Source organism: Crocodylus siamensis, chromosome 4 (genome assembly GCF_052110815.1).
Source record: "Crocodylus siamensis isolate JL-2025a chromosome 4, ASM5211081v1, whole genome shotgun sequence".
NCBI lineage: Eukaryota > Metazoa > Chordata > Crocodylia > Crocodylidae > Crocodylus > Crocodylus siamensis.
Window position 1 is genome coordinate 145,815,461 of NC_143398.1, and position 12,597 is coordinate 145,828,057.

A 12,597-nucleotide genomic window follows, 5' to 3' on the forward strand; every position below is an offset into this window, starting at 1 on the left:
GGAAGCAGTCTTTTATTGCTCTGAGACCGCGCAACTCCAGCAGCGGAGCAAGAGTGGCCACAGGGACATCCTAAAGCAAACAATCCTTCCTTCTGTAAGAATGCATTCCAGTTCTCCCTTTTCCTGCCAAAGATGGATGAAAAACAAATCTCAGCTTGTTTGTGCATGGGCTGGAGGAGAGAGGAGTAGGACAAGGACAGCCCTGTGCCACTAACTAGTATGCACATGTTGGATTTAGTAAGATAATAAAAATGAATGATTGAAATAGGAAAATTCCCTCCCTAGCAACCTAAACCTCTTATGGAAGTAGGTTGCTGAAAATGTCCCCACAGATGCTGCTCCCCCACACCAGCTGTATGCCTGCCAGCAGCTGCTTTAATGAACTACAACGACCTGCAATCCCTTCACAGAAGCATTTATTATAGATACAGAAGGCAGTGGTATGTGCCAGCACCTGGCTTAGCTCTCCTCTTGCCAGAATTTCCCCTGGGAAAAGGTCAACGTGGACAAGAGCTCCTCAGCAACCTCCCTGCAGAAAAGCGGTTCTCACAGTGGCCTTTCCCCACAGTGCAACAGGGTCACTTCTGCTAGCCAAGCCCCTTCCCCTATACAACTGGATCAGGACTGGGCTGGTCATCCCCACCCCATCCTGGGAAGCCCCAACCAAGCCCCTTTCTCTACAAAGCTGGGTTGCCCCCAGTCCCCCTGTGCAGCTGCATGGAGCCCCACCACCATGCCCACCCTGGGTTCTGTGTGGGGACCACCGGGCAGATGTGGCTCAGCAAGGGACCAGGAACGGTGCCAGGGAAAAGGGCTGGTGGCCCAGTCCAACCTGCCCATAGTGACCCTCCCAGAGGCCAGGGCGCACAGTGTTGCCACTGACAGGGGTGAAGCGGGGCTGCCACAATGCAGCCAGCGGTCCCGGGAGACTCCGGCGCCGGCCCGCAGGGGCTGGCCGCAAGGGAAGCCCTGCTTGCTCCCCTCGCTCCGGGTCAGCTAGTCGCGCTCTTGGCCGTCCCGTCCGTCGCCGCCTCCTCCCGGTCGCCGAAGAACCACTCCTGGGTCAGCGAGCGGAAGACGTAGCCGTCTGCGCGCCCGCTCAGGAAAACGCCGGCACGGCCCCTAGCCCCGCTCCCGGCCCCGGCCCCGGCCCCGGCCCCGGCCCCGGCCCCGGCAGGATACAGAAGCCGAGCGCGAGGGTGCCGAGGAAGGCCACCACCACCGCCTTGCGGGCGCCGTGCCCGCGCTTCAGGGCGCGCTGCGCTTCCTCCAGGTTCTCCGCGAGGTGGCGCTGCGCGGCGCTGAGCTCCGGGTCCCACGCGGGGTCGATCCGCTCCGCCGCCGCCGTCGCCTTCGTCGCCACCAACTGCTTGCGCAGCCCCCACGGCGCCGCCATCCTCCGTGCCCACTCCCTTCGCCTTGCGAGTGCGGCGAACGAGCCGGGAACGTCACATCCGCGCGTCACTGCCGACCGCCCCCTGACCCTCAACCCGGCTCCCAGGCCTGGCCAATCACGGGGCTTTACGTGCGGCAGAAGGTTTTGAAGCGGGAGCGAGGGAGGCCCTGGGGGCTGCCCCGGCCGGGCTCCTGAGGGGCTGAGGGTGGGGGGGGGGCGGCCCCTGCCCTGCCCTGCCCTGCCCTGCCCTGCCCTGCCCTGAGCACGGAAGACGCCGCTTACCGATCACCTCCCGCGGGGAGTCCAAGTGCCCTTCTCTCCGCATCCCAACATTGTCCGGTTCTATGACTCCTGGAAGTCGTGTGTCAAGGGTCAGGTCTGCATTGCGCTGGTCACTGAGCTCATGACATCTGGCACCCTAAAAACGTGAGTATTTTAGGGTTGGGGGAAGGTAATGAGGTGTTGGGGGGGCAAGGGGATGTGGGGAGAGGGAGTCTTAGGTTTTATGGTGATGGATAGGTGGGGGCATACATTGTGTGTCAGGGTGAGGAAATGTACAGCGTGGGGAGGTGGGCAAGCAGGGAGCTCGTGTGTCTGCGTGTGACTTCCCAGCAACATGGGCCGTGCTGCAGGCTTGTGGAGCAAGGCCCAGCACAAAGCAGGACATGTTTCCAGCTATCTCTGCCAGAATCTGTCCAGGCCCACTCTGTGCTGGGCAGAGTCTGCCATCCCCTTGGGCAGGCATAGCTGCAGTTGAGCATGGGAAGAGGCCCTGGAGCTGGTGGAGAGTGCAGCAAAACAGTGCTTCTGCTGGGTGCTCAGTAACAGGGTTTGGCCCCATGTGCCCAGGTCTGCAGCCCCAGAGTGTGGTACTTTCTGCTTGACCAGCAGCTGGTGGTGTTGCCTGTACAATCTCACTTCTTCATGCTGCATCCCGGCTACTTGCTGCGGCTCGGCTTCCCACGCTGGTGTCTTGGCCTGCTCCTGGTGCTTTTGGAGCTTGGCTCCTGCTTTTTGCAGCCTGTGGGAGAACAACGTTCTTCATGCAGGCTGAGGCAACTCGGTACCCAAATGGGCTCCTCACCGGTTCTGGTCACTTGGGTGACTCCCAGTCAAGAGGGCAGCGATGTGTTAGGGGCATACAGGCACCTGGGAGGTGGGCCTGGCAACACCATCAGGGTGTCCCCAACCTCTGCCCCAGGCCACCTCCCTGCAGGTACAGCCCATCTGGAGTGCCCACTGCTCAGAGCTGCCTCTTCTGTCCCTTGCAGCTACCTGAAGCGGTTCAAGGAGATGAAGCTGAAGGTCCTGCAGCGCTGGAGCCGGCAGATCCTCAGAGGCCTGCACTTCCTGCACACGCGCTCACCTCCCATCATCCACCGTGACCTCAAGTGTGACAACATCTTCATCACTGGCCCCACAGGCTCTGTTAAGATTGGGGACTTGGGCCTGGCCACACTCAAGCGAGCCTCCTTTGCCAAAAGCGTGATAGGTATGTGGGCAAGACCTTTCCTCTGATGCCCTAGCACAGGGCTGTGCACATAGCCAGGTCCCTGGAGGGGAAGTGTCTCTTGTCACAGCTGAGTCCCAAACATGCCAAGGAGCTGTGTGTGGTCTGGCTGGGGGCACAGGAGCCTTGGCTTGAATCAAGAGGGCATGAAGCCTGCTGGGCTTAAGGTCTCCAGCTACCGGACCTCATGAAACAGGTTACAAGTTATGTAAGAAGCTAAAAATAACTGCCAAAGTCGGGAGGATGTGTGCCTCAGCTGGCAGCTGTATGGAGTCTGGCTAGCCCTGGCACCTGCCTAGCCCTGTACAGCCCTGTCCTTGGAAAGCTGCTCCGTACATGGAGGCAGGCAGCAGGGTCCTGCCAGGCAGCACAAGGGATCTGCAGTAACCTGGGCTCTGGCTCTGTTGCACATGCAGCCTTCGCCAGCTGATACGCCCTCCCTCTGCAGTGAGCCCCCTGAGCAGCTGAGCACCCCTAATGTTCAGTGGCCCTCTCCCTAGCACTGTCTCTGCTGCCTGGAGCCCCTGACACTGGTGTGCACTGCCCTGTGCTGGATGGCCTTGCTTCCAAGAGGTCTCTCCTGCCCCAGGGGCTGTGCCAGGAACAGTTGTGCATTTTCAGGTACTTGGTCTAAGACTGTTACATCTGTCCCCTTAGCTTGGTTTGGCTGCCTGTGCCTGAGGGGTGGGGCTAGTGGAGAGGATTGCTCTTGGGGGTGCATCTGGCCTCTGCTTTCTCCAGGCTGCCCTGTCCTAGCCTTGCAGGTGGTCTGCACTACCTGGAGGCCTCTGCTGTTCCTGGATAAGCCTCTGCTTTCCCGTCCCATTGCAATGCTGTCTCTGCAGCCCCTGCTGTGCTCCTGGCTTCCATCCACTGCCCACCAGCTGTTCCCCAGCATGTCTAGTGGGCATTGTGCATGGGCAGCAGCTGCAGACGTGCTTGTGGGGAGGAGCCAGTTCTAGCCGCTCCCATCTGGCTCTGTGCCCTCAGCTCCTCAGTCACTCTGAGCTGGCTGGATCCAGTGCAGGGCCGGTTTGTTCCCTGATTGCTGGCCTGGGAAATGGAAGCCACAAGCCTCAGGAATTTAAATTGCCCCCATGTGTGCAAACTTCTTGGGGGTGCAGGGAGGTGAAGGAGGGCCTCACCACTGGTGGGTGGAAGCAGTCCTGGCTCTGGTGTGGTTTTGAGCAGTTGTGCTGAGCTCAGTCATTGCAGGGGGGTGAAAGGCTCTGTCTCTGTAGGTGGTAAAGGGAAATGGCACGTCCAAAGGTGAGTGATTGGGTAAGGGAGGTGTTTCCTCTAAGACCCTCCCAGTGGAGCTGTTTCTGTGCGCAGCTTGTAGCACTGTAGGTTGAGGCCCCAGAGACCTGGAGGGAGCATGTCCCTTGCCCTTAGGCCAGTCTAGGAGAGCCCTGTACCACTAAGCAATCCTTTGAGCTGTGGGTGACCCTTGTGGGAAGGGACCTGCTGGACTGAGGGTGACTGCTCTTCCACAGGGTCTGAAACCCAACAGCTTCTATAAAGTGAAAGTGCCAGAGCTTAAGGAGATCAGAAGGCTGCATCTGTATGAATGAGAGGTGAGCACATGGGGCTGCTGTGCAGGCCCTAGGCAGCCTGGACCATGGGTCCTTGAGACAGATAAGGGGTGGCTGGGGTTTTGGGCTCTGTCTCAGCCCCAGCCCTGCTGTGGGTCTGTATAGTGCCTGGCCTCGGTGCTGCTGCACAGGGTCCTAACTGAGCCACATACCTGTGAGGTCAAGCTCCAGGCATGTGATCAACCACCTTACCGCCCCCCAGTCCTGCCCCATCTCTGCACAGTCCCTCCCCTTGTTCAGACTGCAGGAGCTACAGGGAAGTAGGGGGAGCCTGGCTCTGAAGGGAATGGGGGAGGGCACAGCAGAAAGGGAAAAGTATGCAACAGGGCAGTGACCCAACTCCACACACATAGCAGCAGTCTCTGGAGGGCCCCAGACCTTGGTTCAGAGTGCCTCCTTGTGGTGATCACTGCAAAGAGGTCAGCTCCCTCTAGCCTTTCCCACTGCATTTCATTCCCCCACACCTCCCCTCCTTTCAGCAGCAGCAAATGTAACTCAGTCTCTGAGGGACTCCCCAGGCACATTCTGCCCCAGGCCATGTTTGCTGAAGGCAGGGCTGGGACTATGGAAATGTGTGTGTCAACATCCCCCCTCTTCATGGCAGCTCTTGCCTCTGCTTTGCTCCCAGCCTCAAAGAGTCCAAAGATTGTGTGTGGATGGATGCTTTTGTCTCCTTGGGGGCCCTTGACCCAGAGCTATAAGCCAGCAGAAAAAGCCCAAGTACACTTATGCCTGTGTGTGTTGTAGTATCAGGCAAGTCCTGTCTTGCGCCATGTGCTGCCTGACACTCTGCCCTATGCTGAAGACAATGTCTGCTGTTCCAGAGCCAGGTGTGGCTAGCCCTAGGCTACCATGCAGCTCACCACCTGTTCCAGCTGAGCTGTGAGATGCTGCTGCCATGTGAAGTTCTGCTTCTGCCCTGGTAGAAAACAGAACAGGCTAATGATGTAAAAAAACTTCCTTGTAGAGGGGTTGTGAATAAAGTAGAGTGAACAAAGGGGAAGCAGTCTTTTATTGCTCCAAGACCGCACAACTCCAGCAGCAGAGCAAGAGTGGCCACAAGGGCATCCTAAAGCAAACAATCCTTCCTTCTGTAAAAATGCATTCCAGTTCTCCCCCCTTTCCTGCCAAAGATGGATGAAAAACAAATCTCAGCTTGTGTGGCCTGGTTTGTCCATAGGCTGGAGGACAGAGACGGACAGCCCTGTGCTACTAACTAGTATGCACATGTCGGATTCAGTAAGATGATAAAAATGAATGACTGAAATGGAAAATTTCCCTCCCTAACCTAAACGTCTTAGGGAAGTAGGTTGCTGAAAATATCCCCACAGATTCTGCCCCCATGTACCACTGCAGGGGTCAGGCCATAAGGGAATCCCTGCCTGCTGCGTAAGGGGCACAGGGGACCGGCCGCTCGCTTGGGTTCAGTGCGCCGCGAGGGGGGGGGGCGCACGGGCCGCCACAAGCCGGGTCAGCTAGTCGCACTCTTGGCCGCCCGGGCGCGGGCCGCCGCCGCCTCCTCCTCCAGGTCGTCGAGGAACCGCTCCTGGGATATCGAGTAGAAGGTGTAGGCATCTGCGCGCCCGCTCAGGAAAACGCCGGCACCGCCCCTGGCCCGCCCGCCGTCCAGCCCCGCACCCCCGTCCCGGCAGGATACAAATGCCTAGCGTGATGGAGCCGATGCCGAGGGCCAGCAGTGCGTTGCGGCCGCGGAGCCTGCGCTGCATGACGCGCTGCTGATGCGCGTACTCCACGTTCTGAACGAGGCGGCGCTGCTCGGTGCTGAGGCCCGGATCCCGCGCGGGGTCGATCCGCTTCGCTACTGCGTCCTCGCGCGGCCCGGACGGCGTCGCCATACTGTGCGCTCGCTTCTTCCGCCTCGGAAGTGCGGCGGGCGGGGTGGCAACGTCACATCCGCACGGGATTGGCGTGACGCCACCGGCGCCGGGCGCCGCTGCCACCATCTTTGGTAAGGGCCAAAACCGACTGACCCCCCCCCGCGATCCTCAAACCCCTCTCCCAGGCCTGGCCAATCTCCACGTGCGGCAAAACGTCTCGAAGTGTGAGAGAGGGAGGAAGAAAGGCGCGCAGCAATTGGGGGATCCACGTCACGTGACCAGAAGAAGCGCGGAGGAGGGAGGAGTTGTGGCACCTCCACACGTTGTGAGGATGGCCCAGGCCGGCCGCGGCCGCCTTTCGTGCGCGTTCGGGCGGCTGCCGGGGCCGGCCTTCGGCGCGGCTGCCCCGGAGCTGCTGGAGGCGGCGCTACTGCGCCTGGCGGCCGACAATGAGCGGCGCCTGCGCGAGTTACCGGCGGCGGCGGGGTGCTTCCGCGAGCCGCGCGCCACGGGTCAGCAACGGCTCCGGCCGCGCCCCTGCCCTACCCTGCCCGGAGCGCGCTGCTCTCCGCGCCCCGCCCCTCCCCTCCCGCGGGGACTCCAAGTGCCCTTCTCTCCGCAGAACTGATCTTCCTCCTAGCGGAGAAATGGCGCTTGGACCTCCCTGCCCGCTACCAGGCGGCGGAGATATTCAACAGGTACCGCCGCGCGCTGGGGGCCGGGCCTGCCTCGCCACCATTGAAGCCCCCGTAGTGTGATTCTGCGCGTGAAGAACACGGAGGGCCTCGGCACCTCCCGGTTTTGCTGCTCGAGCATTGGAAGATTGTCCTAAACTTGCCACGCACACGCATCCCCCCGCTCCCCCGCCCCGCCGTCCCCTACTGTGGTTAGGGAAAGCCCCTGCCCCTACCTTCCACTCGCTCCCTGCTTCCCCTATACAGTGGCTGTGGCCCCGGTTTGGGTCGGCTGCAGCTGGAACCGCAGGCACTCCCCTGCCCTCATCTAGGCTGGACCAGGGTGGCTCCTGTGGCAGGGGAGGGTGTGTAGGGGCAGCAGTAGGGGGAGACCACTGGTGGGTGTCTTTCCCCCTACCACCCGATCTATTCCCCACTCCCTGTCAGACAGCAACAGCCCCAGCCTGGAGCCCTCCCCCATACTGAAGTGGGGGGCAGGGGGGAGAAGGAAATCTGTCTTGGGTTCCAGTAAATAGGATGTACTCTTCATTTTGCAATGCTCAGTTGCAGGCTGTAGAATACTCTTCTCTCTGCCTTTTAACTGTCTGTGTACATATGATTTCTAGCTGTAGTGTTCTTAATGCCCACAAACTGTTTTTCTTTCCATTAGCAAGAGGCAGTTGCTTCCTGAGAGCTGGACTTTTCTTGCAGGTTTATGATTAAGCAGGTACAAGAGATGTATAATTCCACTAAAGAGCCAGGGGAAAGCAGTGAACAAGAAAACAGCCACAGCTGGAATTCTTTGAAAGCACAGATGCATGACACGTTTATGCTGCGGCTTGCGTCTTGCATCCAGCTTGCAAGCAAACTTTCCTTCCACTACAGCGTAAGCAGACCAAACACTTCCTTATTGCAGCTTTCAGCAGTATAGGATAGCATTTGTCATTTAGATTTCAGTCTCTCTTATCCCCAGGTCACAGAACTTATTACTGTTTTCAAAGACAGCAGTGACATGAATTAACAACAGCTTGGGTGTAGATCTAGCTCTCCATCCATTTTAAGGAAAGGAATTTTTACTCAGAAAATACCCCTGGCACCTTTGCAACAAACTAGGGAAAAGAAGCAACAACCCACAGAGTTACTGCTCAAAGTCCCATGACTTGTGTTATCTAGTTGCTAATAAGAGCACAAACTCCAGTATTGTGGTGGGAGACTTAAGGTACTGCTGTGACTCAGAGTTTACCCAAGTTCTTTTTCTTAGTGTACAAGCCCTGTTCACTCTTTGGAGTGATATTGAATCATTGTTAGCTTCGTGGCCTTTTCTTTTTAGAGATGCTGTAACAAGCTTCTCTGCTTTAATTTAGCTAGTGTTAGTTCTTTGGATGCTTTTTGAGAAGCGAGCTTTCATAGAGCCACATTTTTATTCCACAACAGGTGTATATAATGCAAATAAAATAAGAGGTACAAGAAGATACCTAGAAGCAGAATCACTGATTTCACATCCAATAGGACACCGACCTCTATGAATCTCAATATCTGGTACTGCCTGGCAGGGGAGCAATAATATTATGGCAAAACCTACCCAACTTGGTTTCCTCTTCTAGCTTAGAGGACATATTAGACATAAAACCTAATGACAGGCATAACTGAAGCAGAAAATATCAGCAAGTCATGTTAATAACTAAAAGCATGAGTTTTGAGAAAACGCATCTCACTGCTGGAAAGGGGGTGTTAGGTATTAAAAATAACACAAAATAAACTTGTTTTTTTTCTTCCAGATAGTTAACAATAACACAGTTCTGAAATTTCTGCAGTCTTTAGACTATTCATTCACTAAACAGGAATTGCTGGAGTCAGAACTTGCCGTTTTGAAGGGTCTGCACTTCCAGATCAATGTGCCAACTCCTTTGGCCTATGTTGAGTTGCTCCTGGAAGTCTTGGGTAAGGGCATGAACAGCAGGAAACAAATATGTAGAAACGAAAAGGCTAAAAAGCAGAAAATATGGAAACAGTGAATTTGAAGGAGTGTCAGATTAATGTTTTGCAGAGATAAAGTCATATATGAAGTGTCAGTGGGAAAAAAAGGATTGTCCCTGTGGGCAAGTCATCATTACTAATGGGGAAAAAAACCTAAAGACTTGATGCATTCTATTTAGTATCATTTACTAGGGTAAATCTTAGGTCTTGTTCTACCTTTCAAAATAAAATCTGCTTGAGAGTCATCTGCCACACATGATAAAATAAGCTTTACTCTGTTGTAGAGATCAAGGAATCCAGCGTTTCTGCTCCACAGGATGTAGTTGGCTCCTGGACTCATTTGGCAAAACACTAATAAAAAAGTAATAAATTTACTCCCCGCTCCCCCCGCTATATGAGGTCATACGTTTTCCAAAGTGACTTGTGTTTTATGGTGTTTGACTAATGCCTTAGAGGACCTGAGTAAAATCACATTCTCTTACGAAGCATCAAGTTAAGGCTCTCACAGGATATGGCAGTCACTGCTGAAAAGCTTAGGCACCAATTCTAATGCTTCTAGTATTTTTCCTATTTGGTGTGGGCCACAAAATAGATACAGCTGACCCTCTAAAATCTTTACCTTAGGACATAATGGCTGTTTACTGTCTTTAAAACAATTGCATGAAATGTGTGTGCATCTACTGGATTTAACTTACCTCATGCGTGATGTTATCTACAATACATTGCTAAAGACTTCTATTGAAAATTCAACGCCAAATGAACTCCAGATGTAAGTCTACATGTCTAAGGACAAGTTTGAACTAATACCAGTCTTTTGTGTATTCAGAGAAAAAAAGGCTGAAGGACACAAACTTGCATCTCTAACTTACATTTGCTGCAGTTTGACAGCACAGTAACTGAGAAAAGTGCTTTGTAAGCCAAAATGATGAGTTGGTTACTTGCAATACCAGTTAGGTCATTTTTATGCACTAAGAACATGAGACTGAAGTTTCTTGATTTAAGTAAATTCTTTGAAATGCTGAGAACAGTCTCTGTACAAGACTTCCTTTTCATAGAAAATAGTATTCCAGTCCTGCTTTGACACTGTATGTTTGTCATGCTGGATATATCAGAGTACCTTTCTCCCTATTGATGTTTCTAAAAGAATGAGTATGTATCTAATCTCCCAGACATAGATTAATTAGTATTTGCAAAAGGAGAGTTTTGAAGATAAATTACTGTAACATCAATACTAATTAGCACAAAGTGCAGTGTATTAATAGTAGTTGGTTCTGGATAGAACTAGCTTCACTCAACATTTCCACATGCTTTAGTAACATTGCTATGAAAGGAGACTGGGAGAATGTTCCTTAACTCACTCTTCTTGTCTATCTTTTCTTTAAGAAAACTGGTGCATAAACTGAACTTTTAGTTGAAACTATTAATACCAGCATGAGGTGACCTTAAAGGGGAGGGTTGTACCTAGATGTTGTTAAAATGTTACTTGCGTTAGTGAGTCCCACATACACAAAATCAAATGTTAAACATGACTAGTTGAAATACAGAACCAGCCTCATTTTAAACCACACATCATTGGTTTGTTTTTTTGTTTTGTTTTTTGTAGAGCAAAGTTTTTATCTGTAAAAGAAGATTTTATGCTCTTGGCAGCTGGAATTATTGGAACAAGTGCTTTTATACTAAACCCTGAACACTGGAATCAGGTAGAGTCACTGCAGTTAGAAGCCTTACAAGAATGAAAAAATTACTATTTACACAGTGTGAAGAGAAATTATTTTGAGGGGAGAACATTTCAGTTTAGGATTAACAGGAAAAAAAGTCAGGGATAAGACTGGGTAGAAATTATCAGGAAGGCAGAATCTCCAATTATCTCCAGTTTGCAAAAATAACTGCCCTTCCCCCGGCCCTAATTTCTTTCCAAAATAAAGATTACAACTTTCTTACACCTGTAACAAATCTATGCTTGTTGATAGCAGCATCTGCATATGGAAGTAACCTCTCTAGCACACCAGATGTCTGCCAAACTAGCTACAGGATACCTTGATTCTAAGATGACAGGTACCTGTGTTTAAGTCTAACAAAGGCCTATTTTAATAATCTCCAGTAGAATGAACTAAGTGTGAAAACTCAGTTCTCTTTTCTCCTACTGAAAGGTTCTTCGTTTGGTCCACTGCAAAGGGTTACCAAGCTGTATCATGGTGGCATCACAATTACCATTTGTTTCTTTTCCTTTAAAAGTATTCACAGTTTAAGCTTCAAAATGAAAAAGTATTTGAAGTAGGGGTTTATTTTTTTTAAAGGTTGTGGAGCATTTAAACTGCATCACTGGCATTACCTCGCAAAGCATGTTTGAATTTTTATATGCGATACTAAAGCACAGTCTTGGCACTACACCCACTGAAACCAACGCAAGACAGATGGAATGTTTTCAGGAGTACCACACTACTTAACTGAAAACATGGATTTATTTTTTTTGCAACAGTTTTCTCAAAGCCAGCATGTTACTGGAAAGGATCCAGCCTTTATCATACCAAACAAGGAACTTGGTAACTCTTTTCTGATGAGCTATAGTGGCTGTGTAAGAGCCTCTGCAGACTGTCCCCTATCTCTCTCATGGAGAGAGCGTAGCAGTGTCATTTGGGACAAAAAGGGTTTTCTTATTTTTAAAGAAAAAACAGCAGCTAGATTTTGTAAATTTGCAGGTTTAGGTATCTATTGAAGAAGTTAGCAACAACTCTGCTTGGATTGCCAAGGCCACTCATAGAAAAGACTCGAGCATGGTTTGGGAATATACAAAATGCTTATGATAAAACCTCTGCAAATGAGTTTGTATTTTCTTCCTGTATAGTAGCTGTTGGAGTAACAGCTCTCAATGTCCTGCAGCAGGGGGTTCTCAACCTCTGGTCTGCAGAGCAGTGTGATCTGGCCCACAGGGCTCTGGAAATTATTTGGGAAGGGTAGGAGGCAGAAGCAGTGGCAATGAATAGAGCTAGTGCTCCCCTACTGAATTCTCATGCCCCACAGGCCAGATGATATCACTTTGTGCACCGGATCCCACCATCATGCAAGGACCAGGGCAGAGGCAACAAGGCTAAAGGTGGACTCAGCCCAATTTGGTGTGCATAGGACCAGGGGGATGAGCCAAAGCATACCCAGAGACTGATCAAGACCCATCCCACACCATGCATAAGGCCTAGAGCCCCAAAAGGTTGGGCACTATTGTCCTAGGATCTTCTGTACTAGATACCCCACTAATCCAGTTATCTGTCCCCACAGAAAATTCAGGTAGCAGACACTGTTAAAGGAGAAGTTCAAGTCAAACAGCACTGCTTGCCTTGAGAGGCAGATGCAAACTTCATTTGGTTTGGAGACTTTGATATATCCATCTCAGTGCAAAGGAATGTTATGCTGCAGTTAGTGCTTTCATTCAGTGAACACTCCTTGTCTAGAATACAAAGTGTTTTATTACAGTGTTCAGTGCACCTTTGTGCAGTAACAGACTGCAAGAAATACTGGATAGAAACACTTAAATATTATAGCAACATTTTAAATAGTATCAAACCCTAGTAAATTTGAATGGCACCAAGTTAAGTGCGCATCTGTATCTGAT

General features: G+C 51.9%; 4 protein-coding genes across 6 annotated transcripts; 2 read left to right on the forward strand and 2 right to left on the reverse strand.

The window, feature by feature from the left end:
- Positions 1-132: 132 nt before the first annotated feature.
- Positions 133-1,538, reverse strand: LOC149866718 (uncharacterized). The gene is made up of 2 exons (XM_090044058.1): positions 1,183-1,538; positions 133-1,087 (listed from the first exon to the last, which is right to left on the reverse strand). The coding sequence occupies exons 1-2, from the start codon at positions 1,394-1,396 to the stop codon at positions 993-995; spliced, it is 309 nt and encodes a 102-aa protein (XP_089900184.1). The 5' UTR covers positions 1,397-1,538; the 3' UTR covers positions 133-992.
- A 12-nt stretch (positions 1,539-1,550) lies between these two features.
- LOC149866719 (serine/threonine-protein kinase WNK4-like) lies at positions 1,551-5,354 on the forward strand. Its single transcript, XM_090044059.1, has 3 exons — positions 1,551-1,822; positions 2,668-2,888; positions 4,403-5,354. The coding sequence occupies exons 1-3, from the start codon at positions 1,800-1,802 to the stop codon at positions 4,426-4,428; spliced, it is 270 nt and encodes an 89-aa protein (XP_089900185.1). The 5' UTR covers positions 1,551-1,799; the 3' UTR covers positions 4,429-5,354.
- Positions 5,355-5,494: 140 nt separating this feature from the next.
- On the reverse strand, positions 5,495-6,618 carry LOC149866720 (cytochrome c oxidase assembly factor 3 homolog, mitochondrial-like). The gene is made up of 2 exons (XM_090044057.1): positions 6,159-6,618; positions 5,495-6,076 (listed from the first exon to the last, which is right to left on the reverse strand). Exons 1-2 carry the CDS (start codon positions 6,463-6,465, stop codon positions 5,973-5,975), a joined length of 411 nt encoding a protein of 136 aa, XP_089900183.1. The 5' UTR covers positions 6,466-6,618; the 3' UTR covers positions 5,495-5,972.
- Positions 6,619-6,668: 50 nt separating this feature from the next.
- Positions 6,669-11,427, forward strand: CNTD1 (cyclin N-terminal domain containing 1). Of its 3 annotated transcripts, none has more exons than XM_090044056.1 (5): positions 6,669-6,851; positions 6,962-7,037; positions 7,725-7,899; positions 8,792-8,954; positions 10,594-11,427. In XM_090044056.1, the coding sequence occupies exons 1-5, from the start codon at positions 6,671-6,673 to the stop codon at positions 10,611-10,613; spliced, it is 615 nt and encodes a 204-aa protein (XP_089900182.1). In that variant the 5' UTR covers positions 6,669-6,670; the 3' UTR covers positions 10,614-11,427. The 3 variants fall into 3 exon arrangements, with proteins under 3 accessions (XP_089900182.1, XP_089900180.1, XP_089900179.1); XM_090044054.1 differs by lacking the exon at positions 10,594-11,427 and adding an exon at positions 9,275-9,364; XM_090044053.1 differs by lacking the exon at positions 10,594-11,427 and having other exon boundaries at positions 8,792-9,364.
- Positions 11,428-12,597: the final 1,170 nt, after the last annotated feature.